General features: G+C 38.6%; 1 protein-coding gene across 4 annotated transcripts in view; it reads right to left on the bottom strand.

Moving 5' to 3' along the window:
* LOC111864444 (polycomb protein Asx) overlaps positions 1-19893 on the bottom strand; it is a 40983-nt gene extending 21090 nt beyond the window's left edge. For 3 of the 4 annotated variants that reach the window (XM_023851681.2, XM_023851683.2, XM_023851684.2), the window contains exons 1-6: positions 19598-19893; positions 14684-14793; positions 12102-12359; positions 11028-11352; positions 6639-6789; positions 3652-3991 (exon numbers count right to left, since the gene is read on the bottom strand). In XM_023851681.2, coding sequence (XP_023707449.1) covers positions 3652-3991; positions 6639-6789; positions 11028-11352; positions 12102-12359; positions 14684-14726 — 1117 coding nt within the window. In that variant the 5' untranslated portion in view covers positions 14727-14793; positions 19598-19893. The remainder of the gene's footprint in view (positions 1-3651; positions 3992-6638; positions 6790-11027; positions 11353-12101; positions 12360-14683; positions 14794-19597) is intronic. The other variant, XM_023851682.2, reaches the window with a different exon arrangement.
* Between the last annotated feature and the right edge of the window lie 1424 nt (positions 19894-21317).

Raw genomic sequence — 21317 nt, 5'->3', positions numbered from 1 at the left:
TCAGTTGGATTAAAAAAAATCCATGCCTCTTTTACAGCACGTACTTGAAAGATGATTATAGCCGAAGTCTTCTGCTTATGCTTTAAACTAGTGCAATGAAACATATTGCCAAGAATATCATGACATGCAGCTACAATTATTACAATCTGTATTTATCTAATTCTCTTCATAGCATATAGCAGAGGCATGGGAAAATCTTTTTCATCCCTAATCTGTGAAAAATATCACACTGAAACACAAACAGTTGTGATATGAACGAACATGAAATGGTAAAATATACCCAATATTTTTAATATAACGTAAAAGCTCATGTGAGTAAAAGATGTTCAGACATAAAACTGTATAAGGGTTAACCCATTAAGTGACTCCTGGATTAATCTCTAGAGCCACAATCTACATACAGTCCTGGAAAGCCAAACAGTCAGGAACATTCTACTTTCCTGACAATGTATTCTTCATATATGTCAAAACACTTCAGTGTTCTCTACTAGATGAACTTGATACTGCAATCTGGCTAACTTAATCCCTGCAGCAGAATCCTTAGAGATGCTGAGAGCCATGCAGCTGGTCAAAGAATTCTCTACCTTTTATGGAACTCAGAGGTTAATTACCATGTTCATGTTCAAAACACCCTGCTACTGGTCCCTACCAAAATTAATCCAGGTCACATCCCCATACACTGTTACTTTAACATTTGTTTACATATTTTTGTCCCAAATGTTCCTGTTTCCTTCAGATTTCTTTTACCAAAATTCTGAGCAAATTTCTCATCTCCCCATGAATGCTACATGTCCTGCCCATACCATCCTGCCTTGAATTTATCGTCCCAATAATGCTTGGTTGAGTGCTAATTGCTAAATCTTCACAGCATAATTTTCTCTAGCCTCTTGTTACTTCCTCTCTCTTATGTTAGAATGTTCTCTGGTGCTACAAACTGTCTTATTACTACCGCCTGTTTGTCCAGACGCTGAGAACAGAAACTTCTAGCATGCCTTGTAGCAATTTCATTTAAATCAGCATCAGTTATAATCAGACATGCAAGGTCACACTATCAGTTTTACCCAAGAGGTAATGGGAGAGGGAAATTATGTCAACTGACAGATGTCTGCTTTGCCAACAGTCCATGTGCTTACAACATTAGACTTTACTCTGAACATTCACAGTAATGCTTGTCTAATTTCCGTCCATAGAAAATTTGTATATACATTATACTGCGTACTAATGTCTAAACTTCTGTCTGCTGCTTGCTCACTACCTTAATTACTTCACACACATACTGCAAGACATGAGCTTGAAAATGTAATGAACTGAAATCTAGCACAAGATAACCTTTTCAAAACAAATGGACAGCATTTAAACAAAAAAATTAATGTATTTCTAGTTAAAAAAGTCAACAAAATAACCCTCAAGATAATTAAAATGAAACAAACAAAGAAGTATTCTAATTTCCATCCAGTAGTATATTTACACATGTAACTTTTCTGTTTCCTGCCCCCTCATACAGCACATTCTCACTGTCTGTTCAGCTGTCAGGATGCTTACACACGCTCCCTCCCCCTTCTGTCCATGATCTGTGTTACTAACTTTAACTTCCCATAATCACTAGCAGAACCATTACATGAGGGCCCATAGTCTTGTGAGACATTGAGGCTCCCACATTTTCTAGTGAATCAGCTCACAGATTGTGGTAAGGCTGTCAGCCTTAAGTGCCAGTCACCCTTTACCCCACAGGAAAATGCCTGGAACTCATTTCTGTTAGAGGCTGAGTCAACCCCAGGACCATAGCATGGCAGGAATGATTAGGTAAACTGAAAAATCCAATGACCTCATTGGGACTCAAACCTGCGACCTTCTGGCTTGTAGCATAGTGCCTCAACCAACTACGCTACTACATGTCCCCCATGCTTCAAGAGCGAAGTTACTGCATACAGAGAGATGACTGGATACCAGTAACAGGTATACATATAATGTTACCAAATATGCACAAACAAAATTTAGGAAAAACACACTGATTGAGTGACTTCATTCTTTTCTTATGGCATATGGGTGAAGCCATGATACTGAGAAGTAAGTAAAAAGCAAGTAAAGTAAAGCTGTCCCTGTGTTTAATTAAGCACTATGCCATAAAGGTGCATGGGGGCCTGGATGTATAGATACACATTTTCTTGACCTCAGAACTAGCTGGAGTTGAATGACCAGCTTCACGTCCCGGCTGCTTTATCCCCAGGGAAAGAGCCCTTGGTACCCATTGGATAGGAGGTTGGGTGGACCCCAGAGCTGGTCTGGACAACATGGAGAAGAGAAAATTCTTGACCCTATTGGGACTTGAACCCCGACCAATCTGCTGTCTAGCCCGCAGCCAGTCGCTATACCAACTATGCTATCCCAGCTCCATGATATTGAACAGTAGTACTGTTATATAAAAGTTATATTGCTGTATGGGTATTTGTAACAAAAGAAGAAATAATGATAGAATCACAAATCTGACTTATAACAGATTTTATCCAGCAATATGTAAGAAATTGGAAAGACTATATTGGAAGAGCTTACTCTGACGGTGTCCTCACAAAAACTGTATTGTATTGTATTGTATTGTATTATATTGGAGAGGGTGGGTTTCCCCATGCACTTAGACCAACTGTTGGTCCATTGTGCATCCCCCTATAATATTCTACCAGTCTCTATTCCCTACCGGTACTGGTGCGTGCCATCAGTCCTGACTCAGCCAGCGAGTTCGGCCTCTACTGGCTCAGCAGTATCTCGATGCTTCCCCCCTCACAAAAACTGTATTGTATTGTATTGTATTGTATTATATTGGAGAGGGTGGGTTTCCCCATGCACTTAGACCAACTGTTGGTCCATTGTGCATCCCCCTATAATATTCTACCAGTCTCTATTCCCTACCGGTACTGGTGCGTGCCATCAGTCCTGACTCAGCCAGCGAGTTCGGCCTCTACTGGCTCAGCAGTATCTCGATGCTTCCCCCCTCACAAAAACTGTATTGTATTGTATTGTATTGTATTATATTGGAGAGGGTGGGTTTCCCCATGCACTTAGACCAACTGTTGGTCCATTGTGCATCCCCCTATAATATTCTACCAGTCTCTATTCCCTACCGGTACTGGTGCGTGCCATCAGTCCTGACTCAGCCAGCGAGTTCGGCCTCTACTGGCTCAGGAGTATCTCAATGCTTCCCCCATCTACCAGAGGCGTTAGAGACTACTGTTTGGCGGGAAATGTCCTGAATTTGGCTCAGTGGTCCCCTTGGGACATGAGGTTCTTTTACGTGCCGTAAAGCTACGACACGGGACCCACGGCTTAAAGTCCCTCCCAGAGGACTTGTTCCCTGAATTTTTCTGCTATTAAAAATTCCACAACCTCCGCCAGGTTTGAACCTGCGTACCTTGAGTCACGAGGTGGGAACGTTACCCCTAGACTACATAGACCGCTTCCTCACAAAAATAGTAGGTATCAATCCAGAAATTATGCTTCAAAATGGCACTAAGAAGGAACAAAAAAAAAAGTAGGTAAAGATGCACACATTCTTAACTCTGACACTAGATTGAGGTAAGTCTTCACTTTCACACAATGGCCGCTTTGCCTCATTTTATAATACCAATAAATGATGGGAAGGAGATTATGAAGTAATACCTGCAGAACTGGAAAGAGGCCTCAACTTCTTGTGCAGTTCCTTCTCTTCTCCACTGCCCTCAGACTGATCTGCTGGCCTCTTCTCAGCAGGACTGGGTGGCTTATCAGCTGTGCTATCAGCCTCCTCTCGAACCCAGTAGTTGGTGATTGCTCTGGTCACAGCTCCAACAGTTCTTGGTCTCCTTGGAACTATTTTGCTGTGCCTTATACTTGCTGATGTTGAAGGCCTCAACTTGATGGTTGTTTTCAGCGATGGTCGTGCTGGACTTGATAACAGCAGTGAGGTACTGTCAGAGGTTGGCTCATGCTTCTCACCCCAGATTGGCTCAAAGTGTTTCAGCTGGGAGAAAGGAAAGGGGTCCAAATATTCTATCACAACAAATAATTAATGAGTTATCAGTAATGACAACTAACAAGAACATTCCTGAAGACTTCAAAACAATTCTGAATTTTGAAAGCAGGAAAGAAAAAGGACACATCTGTGCAATAAAAACTTACCTGTCCCTTAAATTGAGCTTTCCCACAATAGAATTATTCAGAAATTGAAATTTTTGCTAAATGGCTCTACTGCAATTAAACAATACAAACATAAGCATGACATAATACAACAGAATCCGACAATAATATCATGACATGATGGCTGAAAAGTCTGCTGCTAGGCAATGGCAACATAAACATATTCCCTCGGCAGTGAATTAACACACAACAATAAAGGAATCACTGAAGAATCAACACACCACAATAGAGGAGCAGCTGGAAATGGTGTCTTCTATGCAGTCTGTGGCAAGGAAATATAATAAGGGCAACTGGACAAGCTAGTGTGCCTACCACCGTGGTTTGGAAGCCATGAGTTAGTTCAGAGCTAGCCACGATCCAGTGAGGACAGGAACACAGAAGCTGAAGAATCTCCACTGTTAGCAGCCATAAACTAGAGATGCCAAGTCAAGACTGTAACCAGGTAATGACTAGCAAAGACATAACAGACTGAGACCTATCACATTCAGTAGTGATTTGTTAAGTGTGCAGATTAGTAATAATGTTATAACTATTTGTAGATATGAGTTATAAGTGTACAATAAATACAATTATCAATCCAAACCTCATGTACAGTCACTAATGTGTGATGATATAGTTCTGTCTAGGTGGGAGAGAATGTTGTTTAGAGACACTTTACTCCTGCAAGAAAATGCTGCTGTATAACAAAGATGCATTCATTATATTTCCTCCTAACTTATAAATTTAAATTGAAAATTAAAAATTAAATTATCATGTACTATAAAAAATAATACAAAATATTTTGTATGCAGTCATATTTTATGTAAGATTTTAAGCTTTTGCTGTAAGTGAATGCAATGAAGTCTTTACATGTGATCAACTATGTCAGGTAGCTTCCATTTCAGAGACACTCTGTAGAGATATTCACTCCATAATGACCTGGCTGATCATCCAAGACAAATTCATTTAACTAAGTGCTTGTGCCTAGACTGTATATTTTAATAGCCCAAGCAGTTATGTGCCTCTTTCTTATGTCAATTCCTTAGCTGTGACAATGAACAATTACTTGACAATAAGCAGAGAAGATAAAAAGTTCTGTGCCTATATTTTTAGTACAAACAAGGCATGACAATTAAAATAACTAGACTGATGTTCTGTATGCAGTCTTATAACCTAAATCCACTTGGTCCGCCACCAAGGGCATTGTGGTCTTGATGAAATTTTATTGGAGCTTTGGTTTATATTACTACTATATTCTCTTTATCAACCCCACTTTCACTATCAAATGAGACTGCTTCGCCAGTTCCACTCTCCGCATTTAGCAGCCTTTCAGTGCTCTCTTAACTTGTCAAGATTTGCATCATCGTGATGGGGAGACAACTATATTGTCATGTGTACAGAGTGACTATAGATGGGGTTTGGATTGGTTAACTGGATTTACTGAACTCTTTATAACACAACTTGCAACTACACTTTACAAATCACTGTCACACACACATTTTAGTGTTCTCAGTCTATTACAGTCTCCACTAGCTGTTGCTTGGTAGCTGCTTCCAACAGCGAATGTTCCCTTTTCTCTGGGTTCAACTATTCCTGGCCTCAGCTACCAGCTTCTCACAACAACAGCTTACAACAACTGAACTGCAGCAGTCCTCTAACTCCTCTCACTCCAGCTTATAACACCTTGGCGTGGACTGTGTAGGAAACTGCACTACTCTGTTGCAGTGCAACTGTTGTCATAGAAACAGGCTTATTTGCAGAGCTGTTACTTAGAAACAGCTATTGTATACTTGCATATTTCACAGCCATTGCCTAGCAATGGGTCTACATATCACATATTTTGCTGAGAGCTGTATGGTATATCACTTTTAATCACTGGCATGAAAATGTTATGTAAGTTATATCTGTGTTTGAAATTCCTAATGGGTGCCTACCTTTCACCCTCACTCCCATTTCCCACCTCCACAGCACAAACATGTGATATTTCAGTTATTTATTTATGTACATCTTTATACTTCCTTCCAACAAACAGAGATGCCACTAAGGCTGATAAAAATCTGACCACAGTTAATGGAATGATCATGCAAATAAGACTTGTTCCTTTCAGTCTGGCAGTAACCAGCCTAGGGCCAACGTTTATAAGTAACTCACTGCAGGAAGGAATAACAGAAGTTTGTGTATACTACTAGACATAATTACATTATCACATCTGCTACAGGCTAGTCTCAAGTGAAAGAATATTTTAATGCTGAAACGTTGCAATGCTTGGCCAGCTGGACTGATCATGATACGGCAATAACATAATAAATGGCCGATGAAAGTTAATTTATTATGTGCATCTATTAGCAGATTCAGTCTGGTTATTGAACTGTCAGACCTCATACATTTACATTCAGTTATTTGCAACATTATGCACATTTTCCAGGCACAGTAAATACTTTCATATCAATGGAAGAAACAGCAAAGATACAGGAATAAGTACAGCAACCAACCTTCCATGGGTCTAAACGACTCATCTCCTTTTCAGCTTCAGCCTTCAGCTTCTGCTGGTTTTCAGGTGTGAACTCTCCTTCTGCCAGCCGTTCTCTCCACTCCAAACAAGCTCTAGCAAAGAATTCGTTGTTCAGCCCAGAAGTACTTAATCTGTTTAACAAAATAAAGCAACTATTATACATGAGAGAGAAAATGTTCAATCAACTGCTCCAAAAAATGGTCTTAATAATATAATTAAACATTAGTCCTGCTTATATTAATAAAAGGGAACCAGACTTTGTACTGTGTCACATTTTAATGAATTTTATACTGTGTTAAAATGTTACTAAGTCTGATTTCTACACAGGTGTATACAACCACAGACACAGACACCTATAAACACTCACTCACCCACTAACTCACCTACATACACATGCCATCATGTATACGCACAACCTTGAGCACCAACCAAAACAGTTTTAGAATTATGTAAAATTTGGAAGGACAGCGAAAGTTATACTCAATTTCATGTTGGTAGTATTCACCTAAGCCTAATGAAGTTGCTAATGTATTTTTGTGGTTTTGCATTCCTTGCTTTTTGATAAGCTGAGACCATGTTACTCTCATTTTTCTGGAGTTCTTCCTTGCGCTTCACTGTACTGTTTGGTGTTCCTTAAGATTCTCTTTTGGGACCTTCAGCCTTCAATGTATACATTAAAGATTTATGCAGGACAATTAAATATTCCTGTTTTCTTCTTTTTTGCTGATGACATAATGAAGAAGTGTTAATTAGAGTCAGTGAGCAGAGGAATATCCTACATGAAATAAGAAAACGGAAGGCTAATTGGATTGGTCATGTTTTACGCAGAAACTGCCTTCTAAAAGAAGCTATCGAAGGAAAGATAGATGGGCGGATAGAAGTGACAAGAAGACGAGGAAGAAGACGTAAGAAGATGCTGGATGACCTTGGGGACAGAAGAGGATACTGTCATTTGAAGGAGAAAGCTCTAGATCGCATTAAGTGGAGGAATTGTTTTGAAAGAGACTGTGGACCTGTCGTCTTGACAGATTACTGATGATGATGATGATCACCTTTCTTAATGACTGTCTTCTTCTCGAGAAACAATAATGTTTTTTCTGTGTCCTCTGTAACTCTGGAATTTTGCATAGAAATTGTATTAAAGGCCTTTGTGTGCTTTCTTGATTCTAACTGTACTTCCATTAATATACTGATTATTTATTTTCTCATGCTATAAAGATGTTAGACCTAACATGAACTATTACTGTCTCTTTCTACAGTAGATAGTTTTTGTTGCCTTACATCAGCCCAGTCAGAACAAAACTTGAATATGCTCCGGCTGTCTGGAATTACCTTGTCAAGACTGACTCTAACAAACTAGAATGTGTCCAGGCAGTTTTCTACTGTATATATCACCTGACTGTTGCTTTAAAAACTAAACTTTATATAGTTATAATAATAATCTGGACAACTTAAAATTTCACACATTACTCATGAGACAGTGTTATTCTGTGGCATTATTTATAAGAAACATTTATAGTGATTTTATTACCTGTCCTTTGCTCCTAAATCTGTTTGTATCAGTTCCAATAGGAAAGATCAGAGACTTCAATACCTTCCATATTTCATTTGCTGTGCCTCAGCCACAAATGAAACATGTAACAATATTAATACATTTTGCAGTTGTTTCATTAACACCAATTATCTGGTTAATTTGGTTACCAAGTAGTTACAGTATTTTGTTAAATTCAATGTTGTTATGAACTTATGCTTGTCCTGCATTCATCTACTATGCTGTACAATAACTTATACTTATGTACAGTGCCCTGCATCTCTGTGCTGTTTCCTTCACTTATTGATCATGCTCTCTAACTGGCTTCTGTAGTCACTGAATAAAAAGGTAAAGTTGTCCCCGTGCTTAGCTAATTAAGCACCATGCCGTGGAGGTGTATGGGGGAGTAGATGTATAGATCCACAATTTTTGTGACCTCAACACTAGTTGGAGGTGAGTGGTCAGCTTCATGCCCTGGCCGCTTTACCGCCTCGGGGAAAGAGCCCCCAGAGCCCATTGGACAGGAGACTAGGTGGGCCCCAGAGCCGATCTGGATGTAGTCACTGTATTGGCATACAAAAATAAGCAACTTGAACTATTAGCCTCAAAGAGACATCCAAGTGAGAAAGCAATTCATTCAGATGACTTGCCAGTACCACTCACATTAAAATTATGAGTAGTCATGGATTAACAGAATTGGACTGATTCACGTTGTTATTCACTGCAGTTGCAGATTAACTGTATTCTGTTGTATACTGTTAGTGCTCTGCTAAGAACAGACACCTTGAAGCTCCACAGCAACACAGTGACAGAAAATAATTTTGAAATTTCATAACAGTAATTTAATTCTTCATAGCCATGTTTAGTTTTTCTGTTTCATAAGAGCTGTCAAAATTTTCAGTCATATGTTTACTACATTTAATTAAGTATGTTTTTACAGTTCATATTCCTTGTTTGGAGTGGAAGAAACACCGTTGTGGAGCTGAGGTCATGAGAGCTTCCTTCCACATCCCTTTCAAGCCTGCATCATTCCTAGTTTCTGTAATTTCTGTAATGGATACTGTGTTACTGTTATATTAAGAGACCACACAAAGCATACTATGTATGAGAAAACAAAAACAACAATTCTGTGGCCTAAAATGTATGTTAACATTTCTTAGTCCCATTAACTTCCTATATTGTATTCCCATTTATGAGTAGCTCTCTTTCCATGAAGTTTTCCACTGAAACATATGAATTTCTAGATCCCTTCATGTCATACATGTCTTCCTTGATTTAAGTACCATACAATGTTATGCAAAGATTCAACTTGTGAAATCATCATATAATGTTCCCTATTCTTCACCTCTCTCTAGCCCATACCACAGCATTTCGTTAATAAACTCCCTCAACATCTCTGTTTCCTCGAAGAAGAGACACAGCTTCAAGCCCATACAAAATAGGTAAGTTCTGTTCCATGTCACCTTACTTAAGGATCCACCTTTAAATATAAATGAAGTACTCTATAAAATTGTGACTTATATAGAAAGTTGAGAACATACTGTTTTAGGAAATGGCAAGTTTCAAATGAACCGTTCTCTCACTCACGGCTCTGATTTTGGGTCTGTGTTGTTTCCTGTGAGCTTGTTCTATGCTATCACCTCCACTTTCTTCATTCCTGTCGATGTTGTTACAGTGTCTCATGTCTGGGCTAACCAGTCATCCTTCCCATTCCACTTAAAGGGTAGCCTCACTGAATATGTGATTACACGGATACAGTCTCTTTTAATTTTGGAAGTTGTAAGGGAAGGACATATCCAAAATTCTGTCTAGGACTTTCTTGATTTATACTGTTTCATGCATGGTTAAATTAAGTTTGGTTCATCCACTGTAGCCTTCTGATATCAGAGCTTTCTTAGCCAATATTCTGCATTTAACATAAGCCTTTTTTGTATATGGCAAATTGTGTTTTGTGGAACACAGGCTGTGTGGGTGTGGTCTGTTGACCCATGGATTATACCATTACTGGTCATATGTTTGCATTACAGGGTATAAGGTGAACCTGTGTTTTAGTTCCATGATAACAAGAATGCCCTACAGTAGCCAAATCAGTTTCTTTGTGACATACTTACTAAGTATGACTGTTCTGTGTGAATTGGTTTTTCTTTATGTGAAAGTTTCACATTTTTTTTTTTACTCAGCCACTATTTGTGTGTCCTGTGTATCTGTTCTCCTATACTGCTCCCTGCTACAAAAGGCTGTTTAACCTTGTAGTTCTAATTTGTCTTCTGACCAGAGTTGGTTCAAATCTATTAACCCCATGAGCTTTCCATCACTTTGGCTACATCCCGTTTGTTCTGTATTATTGCTATATTACTTCTTTTCTTACTGTTATAAAACTTTGTTACTGAAAATTTAATTCTTTCATTTGGTAGCATAGCTGGGGGGAGAAATGTGAGACTTGAGCCTGCTCCACCCTGTGTTACGTTTTATCATGCTCCAATTTTCTACGTGCCTCTTCTCGGATGAGCCATATGTCATCTAGGGAGCACTGCAGCCTACAACAACTGAACCACTGAGATAAATGTAGCACCATTTCTATGTGTATTCTGAAGTATGGTATAAGCGGGTGGAGCATTAAGCTAGCTGCTTTTCACAAAAATGAATACCTATTACTCCCATCTGCTAAAAGTTATGATTTTATTTTATTCACATTAATAAATAAACAGCAGATTATATATATATTCTTTTTCTGTTATGGTGTAATCAGAACTTTAAACTGCCACTTCACATTCTGTCTGAGTGCCAAGTGTAAATATAAAAGCCTATGCTTCGAAGATCAGAAGTTGGAAGACATACCTCAATGAGGAATCAGGCTGGCCTGCAACTCCTGCTCTGTCCACATCTGGAAGAAGTTGCACAAGCTTGTACTGATAAAGAGGTGGTAGGCTTGAGAAAGTATGTTTGTTGAGTAGTGCTCGAAGATTTGTGTTAACTAAAATAGAGTCTGGAGTTTCCAGATCAATACAGCCTTCCTTGGTTTGTTCCAACTGTGCAGCAGCAGACAATTTCTTAGTAGAACGCTTCCTTGGCTTGATACTGAACCCTGGTATTGATGCCAGAACTTCACGCATCGTGGCTGGTTTAAGACTCACATTATTTGTTGTACCTTTAAATTCCTTGTCTACAAAAACAAAAGAAGAGAGACGGAGGATGAGAGTTCGCTAAATTTGTGTGTTCACATGTGTTTGAAATGTCCATTCCCACCAATATTAAATAAATATAACCCGGATAAAATGTAAACCAATTAAACATTCTGAACTCAATAACTTATCCTTGCCAACATTACACAAAGCTCACTTTACAAATCTTCAATTAATGAATTTTCACAATAACAATTTAAAAAAATTATTTTCCATTTTATTAGTGTATACTGAATACCGTATTTATGCACGTATAGGCCGCGTGCGTGTATAGGCCGCAGCACAATTTTCAGACAGAAATTATACAAAAAATAATTTTCTTGGAATATTATTTCAGGAGTAGAACACTCTGTATTACTAATCATGAATATAATTTTTTTAAATGAAGTGTGATTTCGAATATTTCGAATATAAGCCGCACCCCAGTTTTCCTCTTGAATTTCTGGCAAAAAATGTGCGGCCTATACATGCGTAAATACGGTATTTACTACAATGAACCTGCACTGAGTTGTGCATGGCAACAAATGACTTACAAATTAATTAACTGAAATCATACTTTCTGCAGTTATAAATGATCCAATGAAGAGACTTAACAACGCTTTCAAACATCTGAAGTTGTTATTACTTCATAACACTGCAACTACTTTTGCAGTTACCGCTTTTAATTTAATCAAAGATATATGAAACGTATACTATGAAGTGCATTAGAAAACAGTATTAAGCTGCAAACCTTCAAGTCGAGGAGACAATGACTTTACAACAATCCGAGGTAATGGAGCAGAGTTCCCAGACGCAATAGTCGTGTTCTTCCGGCGGCGTTTAGCTTGTTGTCGCAAAGCATGTTTAATCACCTTTTTACTATGTGAATGTGATATTCGAGAATTCAAATCTTTGAGTGAATCGTACGAACAGCCAGGCATTGTGTCCATCCTATGGTCAGCAACCTCACACTCTACCTTGTCATGGTTCTTGCATGATTCACTGATGTCTACAATACAAACAGAACATATTACTTTTGTTCAATCAATAAAAATGATTGTGGATTTTCTCACAATGATTCACTTTTTCTATACAATGACATTCTTTTGAGTATTAACATCCCTAGAGGTAAGCTTAGTTTTCTTCTCAGAATCATGGGGTTTTTGGACTTTGTCCATCATCTGGTATTCTAGAAACCCTAAAGGAAGGGTATATACTGGGTCCATATCAGTTGTACAAGTAGATTCTAAAGGGTTCTGATGGTGGTGTATAACACTCAGAATCACTGAGTATTCTGGATTTTGTTCTAGAATACCAGATGATGGACAAAGCCCAAAAACCCAGTGATTCTAAGTGCTATACACCATCATCAGAACTCTTTAAAATCTACTTACCTTTTCTGTTTTTCCTCTTAAAGACAGACGTTTCCCATTTTTTATTTTGTATTTCTTAGCTCTTTAAAAAATCATCTCTTAATCTTCACTCCACAGAAACGAACTCTTAGATGGCAATGTATGTCTTTTACAACATCCATAACAACAGCTACATTGTACGGCAATGTAATAATCTCTAGTATAAGGAGATGGTGAACAACTAAAAGCCATGAATATGTACAAAATAATAACTTTGTTCATTTCTTGCATGAATTCCCACGTGACTGCAATGCACAGTTTATGAAAGGAAGGGGCCTAAAATTCTGATTTTGAGGTAAACTGTCAATCTTCCAAACACTATGAATGCAATTTTCAGACCTTCTCTATTTGCATGACTGGATTCTGAAACTTTGACATGGATTTCAAACTGTGCTACACTTCAGAAGGTCGCTTACTTAACTACTCATGGAGCTGGGCCCTTCTGGAGGAGCTGCCAACTCTGCAGCTACTCAACAATTTCCCAGCATTTTATGGAACCTGAAGGTTCATTACCTTGGTCAAAACAGCCCTCCACTGGTCCCTATCCTGAGCCACATTAATCCAATCCTATCTCTCTAAGATCCATTTTAATATTGTCTACCTACCTACAACTTGGTCTTCCCAAGGGTCTCCTTCCTTCTGGCTTTCCCACCAATATCCTACACGCATTCGTCTCCTCCCCCATTTGTGCTACATGCCCTACCCACCTCATCCTCCTAATCTTGATCATTTTTTCTATACTTGGAGAAGAGTACAAGTTATGAAGCTCCTCATTATGAAGTTTTCTCCAACCTCCTGTCATTTCATCTCTCTTTGGTCCAAATATTCTCCTCAACACCCTGTTCTCAAACACTCTCAGTCTATGTTCCTCCCTTACTGTCAGAGACCAAATTTCACACCCATTCAGAACCACAGGATGCTTCAGAAGGTTACATACAGAAAATATCATATAGATTTACCACATTCTACTACATGAGGCACACCAAAACAATAGTGGGCAAATAACAGTTCATGGGAGGAGCCGATGTGCACTGGCTTTATCTCTGGCCCTTGAAGTTAGAGTGAAACCTCTACTTATAACACTTACTTACACAGACATTTTGAAATAAAAAAAATCACCAGATTAAAGTGTAAAGTTACATAATTAACTTGACATGAACTGCAGCATATAAGAATGAACGCAACTGGAGTGCAGAAGCCGCAAGTTTTCAATATCCATGCAAATATATCTTAATGTGAATGCTCAAGCAGCACCATGTTAATTTGGATTACCATATCTTACCGTGCATGGTAACACTTTTCCCACCATTACACTCCATGTCCATTTGAAATTCATTTATCAAAAGTCTGTAGTCAACAATTAAAGACACAGAATGGAATCGGGAATACAATATTATTGTGGTGCCTATGTTTAAGGTGACACCGAGAACTGAAACTGCTGTCAGTCAGCTGAACACTTCTGTTCAGTGAAGTGGTTTGGAATGAGTATCTGTAGAATGTGATGAAGTACTCTAAATATTATACTCTTAGAAATATGAGTACTTATGCTCATATTATGAGTGCAGCAGAGAGTGAGCACAGTGTGTTTAGTGATGGGTTGGAAGAACAATATTTCTTCACACATATAAGATCTACCACTGTGTGCTTAGTTTGGAATGACACAGTCTCCACCTTGAAGGTTTTCAAATTTAAACACCACTTTAGTTTAAAACATGAAAGATACTGTGCCAATGTATCTTTGGGTACAAGAACAAGGGAAGCCAGACTTGGTGTTGCATTTGGGAGTGGAAGGGGAGAGAGAGCAAACGGTTTTTACATTCAAAACAGACTGCATGAAGCAGTGACTCACATGTAACATACAAAATCCAGTTTTCGGACAGCTGGTGGGAGGGATTACACCAAATAATTCTGAAATACATACCTTGATAACTTCTGTGTGATTCCTCATCCACTTCCATCACCATAGCTCCATATGGATGTGTGCCTCACCCTGCATCACGGTGGCATGTTTCTCCACTGTGACCTGATAGCCTAGCAACAAGAAGGTAGTCTGTAAGATTTGAGGCTTTCATGGCGGTGACCATGAAGAAAGCAGTCTTCTGGGATTTGGCACCGTGTATATGTGGTGTTAACCGACGTTTCGGAGGAACGTATCGCCTCCATCTTCAGGGTAGAAGGAAAAATATAAGAAATCCGCAAGCGAAGAGACCGTGAGAACTGGTAAAAGCGGTTCTCACGGTCTCTTCGCTTGCGGATTTCTTATATTTTTCCTTCTACCCTGAAGATGGAGGCGATACGTTCCTCCGAAACGTCGGTTAACACCACATATACACGGTGCCAAATCCCAGAAGACTGCTTTCTTCAAGAATGTAGTTTGTTTAATAACAACAAATATATCATCAAAGCTTTTGATTACATTTAAGTTAACAATACAATATCTCACAGGTAAGTTTCAATTCTGCTGGAACATCGACAATATCCTTTCATCCAAACAAGTAATTAAAGACATTGTTAGAAACGGTGTTCTCTACAACATCCATGCCAAGGCTGTATAACGACACCAGACAGGCAGTTGACAGCTAAGGCAGCCATTATAACATGAGATACATGACTTAGGGCATAATCTACTATGTCAAACCTTGTATACATTGTACATATATACGAAGTGTATCGGAAAGTTCCTGGAGTGTTACTGTTGTAACTGCCTCAGTGAAAGAAGATGAGAGGGGAGGCAAAGTTTTGTGTGAAGCTCGGTAAATCCACTGCCGAAACCCTTGAAATGCTTCATGAGGTTTCTAGAGAACATTCTTCAAGCTGGACAGTGGTTTTTGAATGGCATTCACGTTTCAAGCCTGGTTGAGTGTCAGCTGAAGACGAATAACATTAAGGGTGACCAAGCAGCAGCAAAACGACAGAAAATGTTGAAAAAATTCAAGAACTCATCCACAAAGCTTGTCACCAAACAATCCATGAGCTCGCAGACACTGTTAGGATCAGTTATGAAGTTTGCCAGGAGATCTTAACAGAAAATTTGAACATACACTGCATTGCAGAGCAGTTTATTCCCCGACTCTTGACAAATGACTAAAAGGTGCAGCAGGTAAATGTTTGTCTTGAGCTACGAGAGAAGGCCAATGAGGACCCAACTTTTATCTCTAGGATCATAATGGGCGACAAAAGTTACATTTACTCTTATGCTTATGAGCCAGAAACAAAGCAACAATCGTCATAGTGGAAGGGCCCACAATCACCAAGAGCAAAAAAGAAGTGGCAGGTCATGAGTTCAACAAAGAGCATGCTCATTGTTTTTTGTGACATGTAGCAGATTTTTCACCATGAATCTGTTACTCCTAACACTACTGTCAACTCTGACTTTTACTGTGACGTTTTGAGATGCTTGAGAGAAAATGTGAAGAAAAAGATCGGAACACTGGCGCAACAAACAACTGGCTCCTTCATCATGATGTGCCCACCCATGCATCCCTGAAAACCACAGAGTTTGTGACTAACAATAACATGGTTATCATTCCCCATCCTCCCTATTTGCTGGACTTAACTGCTTATATGGGCAGGGTTTGATTAACTTGTTCAAGCTTCTACAGTTGGTAGTCAATGTTACTTCCCTTGCTGTGTTCATATTTCTACCTGTCAGCTGTCATGACAGGTCCTTGTTACATAACTCTCATGAAATACAGAAACAGGATAGAAATAACAGTGCAATGAGGGATATAATATCAACTACCATTGACTATACAAGTAAGTGATTGAGGTTAGCTTTTTGTAAGGGACCCAACAGAGTAGGTGCCTTCCCCCCTCACCTGAGAATGGAAACAGATCCAGTTTCTGAAACGTTGTATTTTCTAGTTTCTAGAATATCAGGTATGAACAGTTCTGTTATCTGGGATATAATGTCTTGTAATCTGGTGAATGTCAACTGATATACTGGAGGAACACATTACTTTGACATGTTCCTCCAAAATATTAGCCAACTCTCACCAAACCATATGGCATTATATCCCAGATGACTTCACAGCCACCACTGAGAGTACCTAAAATCCAACATTTTTATGCAATACTTTATTACATAACATCTGACAAAGTACTTGGTATTGGGGGCATGTGAATACAGTATCTTAGCATTTTAACCATTCTTTAAAAGTCCTGACTGATGAGGTTACAATAAGAATCAATACAACCGTTCACGGACTAAATGTGAACCCATTTCAAAGAAAGAATGACGATGATCCAATAGGGTTAAAACATGTCAAATGTTACACTGTTAATATGAGCATAATAAAAAGCTTGTTGGATATATTTATTTCCCAAAAATTAATATAACTACATGATATGAAGAGAATGATATTTAATAACATCTCATCAGCTGCAAAGTTTATATAATGCTGAACGAGAAATCAATCACAGAAGTTGAACTGCAAAGGATCAGAAAGTACACCGTCAAACCCTATCTGAAGATACTATCCCAGAAGGGGGAAGCAGAAAAGCTTCAAAAGCGCTGTCAGAAGAGCTGCTTGACCAGCTGGACAGTGCATCTATGCTGTTACAATAATGCAATGTGAAGTGCCATTGAAGGTTACACATAAGGTCACTTCATTTTACATGACATCTTGATGCTGTGTTTCTTGTTTTTAAAGCAAAAACGTCATTCCACTCTAGATGTCATTAGCCCTCAACTACCGAATCAACTAGCCTTTTCCATTTTTACTACAAGCCAGGTATGCCAGTGCTGAAAATTGTATCTGTGAACTTTCGAATGTTTGTTTTCCTGGATGACACCTTCTATTTGTATCCTATTTAGCTAACTGTTATCATCTAATTATTACTGTAATTCTTATATTTTAGCCTTTGTGTACTTTTAGTTCTCACCTACTGAAAGCTCTTGCTGTTGGTGAGCCCTCTAACAAAAGGACCACGATTATTAATTACTGTTATTGCTAATATGGAATAATGTGTTTCTGGACTTTGTCCATCTTCTGGTATTCTAAAGAACACTAAAGAACAGAATATTTCAGATAATGCATCTGTTTCTGCCCTCAGTTGAGAGGGTGCAAGACACCTACTCTGTTCAGCACATTAGAAAGAGCTAATTTCAGTCACTGGACCTCTCTATCTAATGGATCCAACAGAGTAGGTGATGCTGCAAAACTTCACTTCCTTAATAATCAATATGAGTTTTATATAATTTTGCAGAGCTCTATTTACACAATGACGTCGGTTCTATAATTTCCGCTGAATGTTATTAAATTTTTTAGCCTGTTGAAAATGGCCACTTCAACTGTAACACATTGTGCTTCTGTAGGAAAAAAATCTCAAGAACAGCTGACTTCCATGATCATGTGGCTACTGAATGAAGGCAACTGCCATTTTGACAACATGCTGACTTCGGTTCTGGTACTGTGTTTGTGAAAAAAACAACACAGGCATGGCAAAGGTTGTGATTCTAAGATGAAAATGCTTCTGCTAAAAGGCAACAATGACTGTAATATTTATACTGTCAAACAATGCTAATTCAATAAACAACCCCTCATTATAGTCATGCAACGGATAAGTACACAGGGAGAAGTTGGTTAACATCGACATGCCATCTCATTCAACTACAAATGAAAAGTCATCAAGAATTGGTAATGACATTTTTTCTATTTGTAAACATTCTAACAGAGATGAGGAGAGCAGAAAACTTGGAGTGGTGACTAAATTCTGTCTCACCTTGTACCCAATCACTTCATAAAGTTATAAAAAAAATTCTAAAAATGAACTTCAATAACATGATCACAGGAAAGAGTCCTGCTAGATGAATGTGGCCAAATTAGGTACCACCTATAATACAATATGTTCTCTACAACAGCCAAAAAATCATTACCTTTCTTAAACGAGCTTCATATGTAGAAATATAACATGTTCAGTCTTACTGCTAAGGGTAAAACTGTAAATGCATGCAAAATATATGAACCCCAAGTCCAAAGCTCAACAAATTTAGGCTTGCCTTCAGAATATTGTGACATAAGCACTATGAGATCTTGCTGATACTGCTGTACACTGCTTTTGCAATAGCAAATGCCACTTGAAATGGTATGGTTATGGTAAAATGTGAATTGCCCAGAGGGTGTGGTATTTAAAAAAGAATTAGAGATGGGGTTAAATACATCATACAACATAGAGACACTAAGTTTGGAAGAGGTTAGGTTACTTCTATGGTTAATGTTTTAGTATGGTACAGCAGCTTAGATTTGAGCTTTGATTATAATATTAGTATGGTACGTGAAAATTAATCAATTCATGCCTCACAATTCCAAATATTGCTATCCATATTCAATCTTCGGAACTTTAATGGTCCTGTTACTTTGGTGATAGTACATGAAGCAGCCATGTCAAAGAAGAAACATCTTAAGCATGTTCATCATATACCATAGTATACCCAAATTGGGCAGGTATGACCTTAGGTTAAATTTTAACTTATCTGTAACACCTGCTTAACTATTCAAACTTAATTTATATGGAATATATTAAACGCCTATAAACGTCATGCTGCAACACTTTTGGCACTCAGGTTATGGAACTTCTGCCATATTCCTGCTCCCCACATTCTGCTGTAAAACACTTTTCACTGTATGAAATCAAAACCCCAATATATAAACACGCTTGCCAAAAGAGAATGATAATATTCTTCCAGATTCATATAACTTCAAAACGAAAAAAATATAAGCAAACAATCGATGCCATGCACAAACAAACATCATTAAACCTATTCCAAAAAGTTCCTCTCCCAATACTTAAAAGACCTAAAGTTAATAAAAGAAACGAGCTTTGTCTTTCTCACCAAAATAATTAAAACTGATGGCTTCAAGTTCGTATGAGGTGTCACTTCAGTTTATTTCAACAATATAGTCTAGCTAAGTAACAGGCTACTAAAATCTTTGGACCTTACATTTATGAAACTTTCTTTGTTTTCAGCCCATCTCGGTAGCCACGGTTTCGAACTTCCTTATTACTCGAATATTGTTTATGTCTACATTGAATATTTACTTCTAAACACCAATGACGTTGTTACATATTCTGTCTCATTTTTTATACCAACACAAAAGGTTTCCACTTGTCCACCATATTAGGTTTCTATTTTGCCCTAGCGCCACTGTCGGACAGTTTTTGATGGCGCTTTCTATCTCTAGTAATCAAGAAGATCAAGAATGCGGTGAAATTACAAAGTGAAACCAAAACTACGATTGGTGTTTACTTATGTGTATGAGTCAGGCGCCATAGACAATTCCATAGAAAAGAGACTTTCTTAACTTTGAAAGGGTTCATATCAGTATGAAAAGCGATTATTGGATTTTCCGTGGCACACAGCACTGAAACAGACTACACATGTACTAAATTTGTTTATTTAGCATCTTTATTTTGGGTACCACAACGCACCCGGTCCGAAAATCTGGCAGGGAGAATTCTAATACAATGATTGCTTAAGATACTGTACGTGTTTCGTACCGAAACGCGTTAGGCATGCACAGATTTTGTTAGCGTCCTTAGATGGAGTAATCCCACATTACACCTGGCCCGGAAATCAGATTGAAGTAAAACGAAACAGCAGTCTGCGTAACTGTTTATACTTTAATGTGCGAGGGCATACATTACATACTCCCCAGTTGTCAATTTGTACTTACAATAAAGAATGGGTTCCTAAAGCAGTCTATGGCAGCGTTTTCCAAATGGACGACTTAATTACGTGTGATATGACGCTGAAGGAATAAATTACATAATTCCGACAGTAAGCTGGTCTCGTAGTAAAAATGATTGCCTTAATCTGCGGCAGTTTTATTCCAAATGACGATTTAGTTTATTTAGTATTTATTTCGTCTCTACAGATCATTGTTACATGATATAGGACAAGTTTTGGGTGGTACTGTATAGCAATGAGTAGCCAGATTATATAGAATGTTCCTAAAAGAATGGCGGGGTTTTAGATACGTATATATTTCGTATTTCTTACCGTGTACAATCATAATATGTGTCAATCGGAAGCTTAACTGTCCAAATTTTATGTACATCCATCAAAGTGCCTCTATGTGCGCACCTTTCGTTACCCGGCACACATCAATACGATAGTCGAATTCCTGCCACACCCGCTGCAGTATTTCAGGTGTGATGGTCTCCGCAGCACGATTGATTCTGTTTCGGAGATCCTGGAGCGATTGGGGCAAAGGGGGGTACATAAACCATGTCCTTCACGTACGCCCACGAGAAGAAACCACATGGAGTTTTGTCCGGGAACCGGGGTGGCCACCGGAGAAGGGGGGGCATCTTCACCTGCAGCACGTCCAATCCATCGTTGCGGAAGAACCAGATTAAGCAAAAGTCTCACATCTGCGATGGAAATGTGGGGGAGCACCGTCCTGTTGGAAAATGTAATCAGTGGAATCGTGGCCCAGTTGTGGAAACAACCAACAATAGGCCTTCTCCTGCTGGGTCGCCATCTTACATTTCACGCCGCCTAACAGTCGGAAATGGAACCAGGAAAGAGCGCGATATACAAAATGAAAATT

Source organism: Cryptotermes secundus, unplaced genomic scaffold, assembly GCF_002891405.2.
Source record: "Cryptotermes secundus unplaced genomic scaffold, Csec_1.0 scaffold621, whole genome shotgun sequence".
Taxonomy (NCBI): domain Eukaryota; kingdom Metazoa; phylum Arthropoda; class Insecta; order Blattodea; family Kalotermitidae; genus Cryptotermes; species Cryptotermes secundus.
Note: the sequence above shows the minus strand (reverse complement) of the source record. Positions and strands in the feature narration are given on the sequence as shown.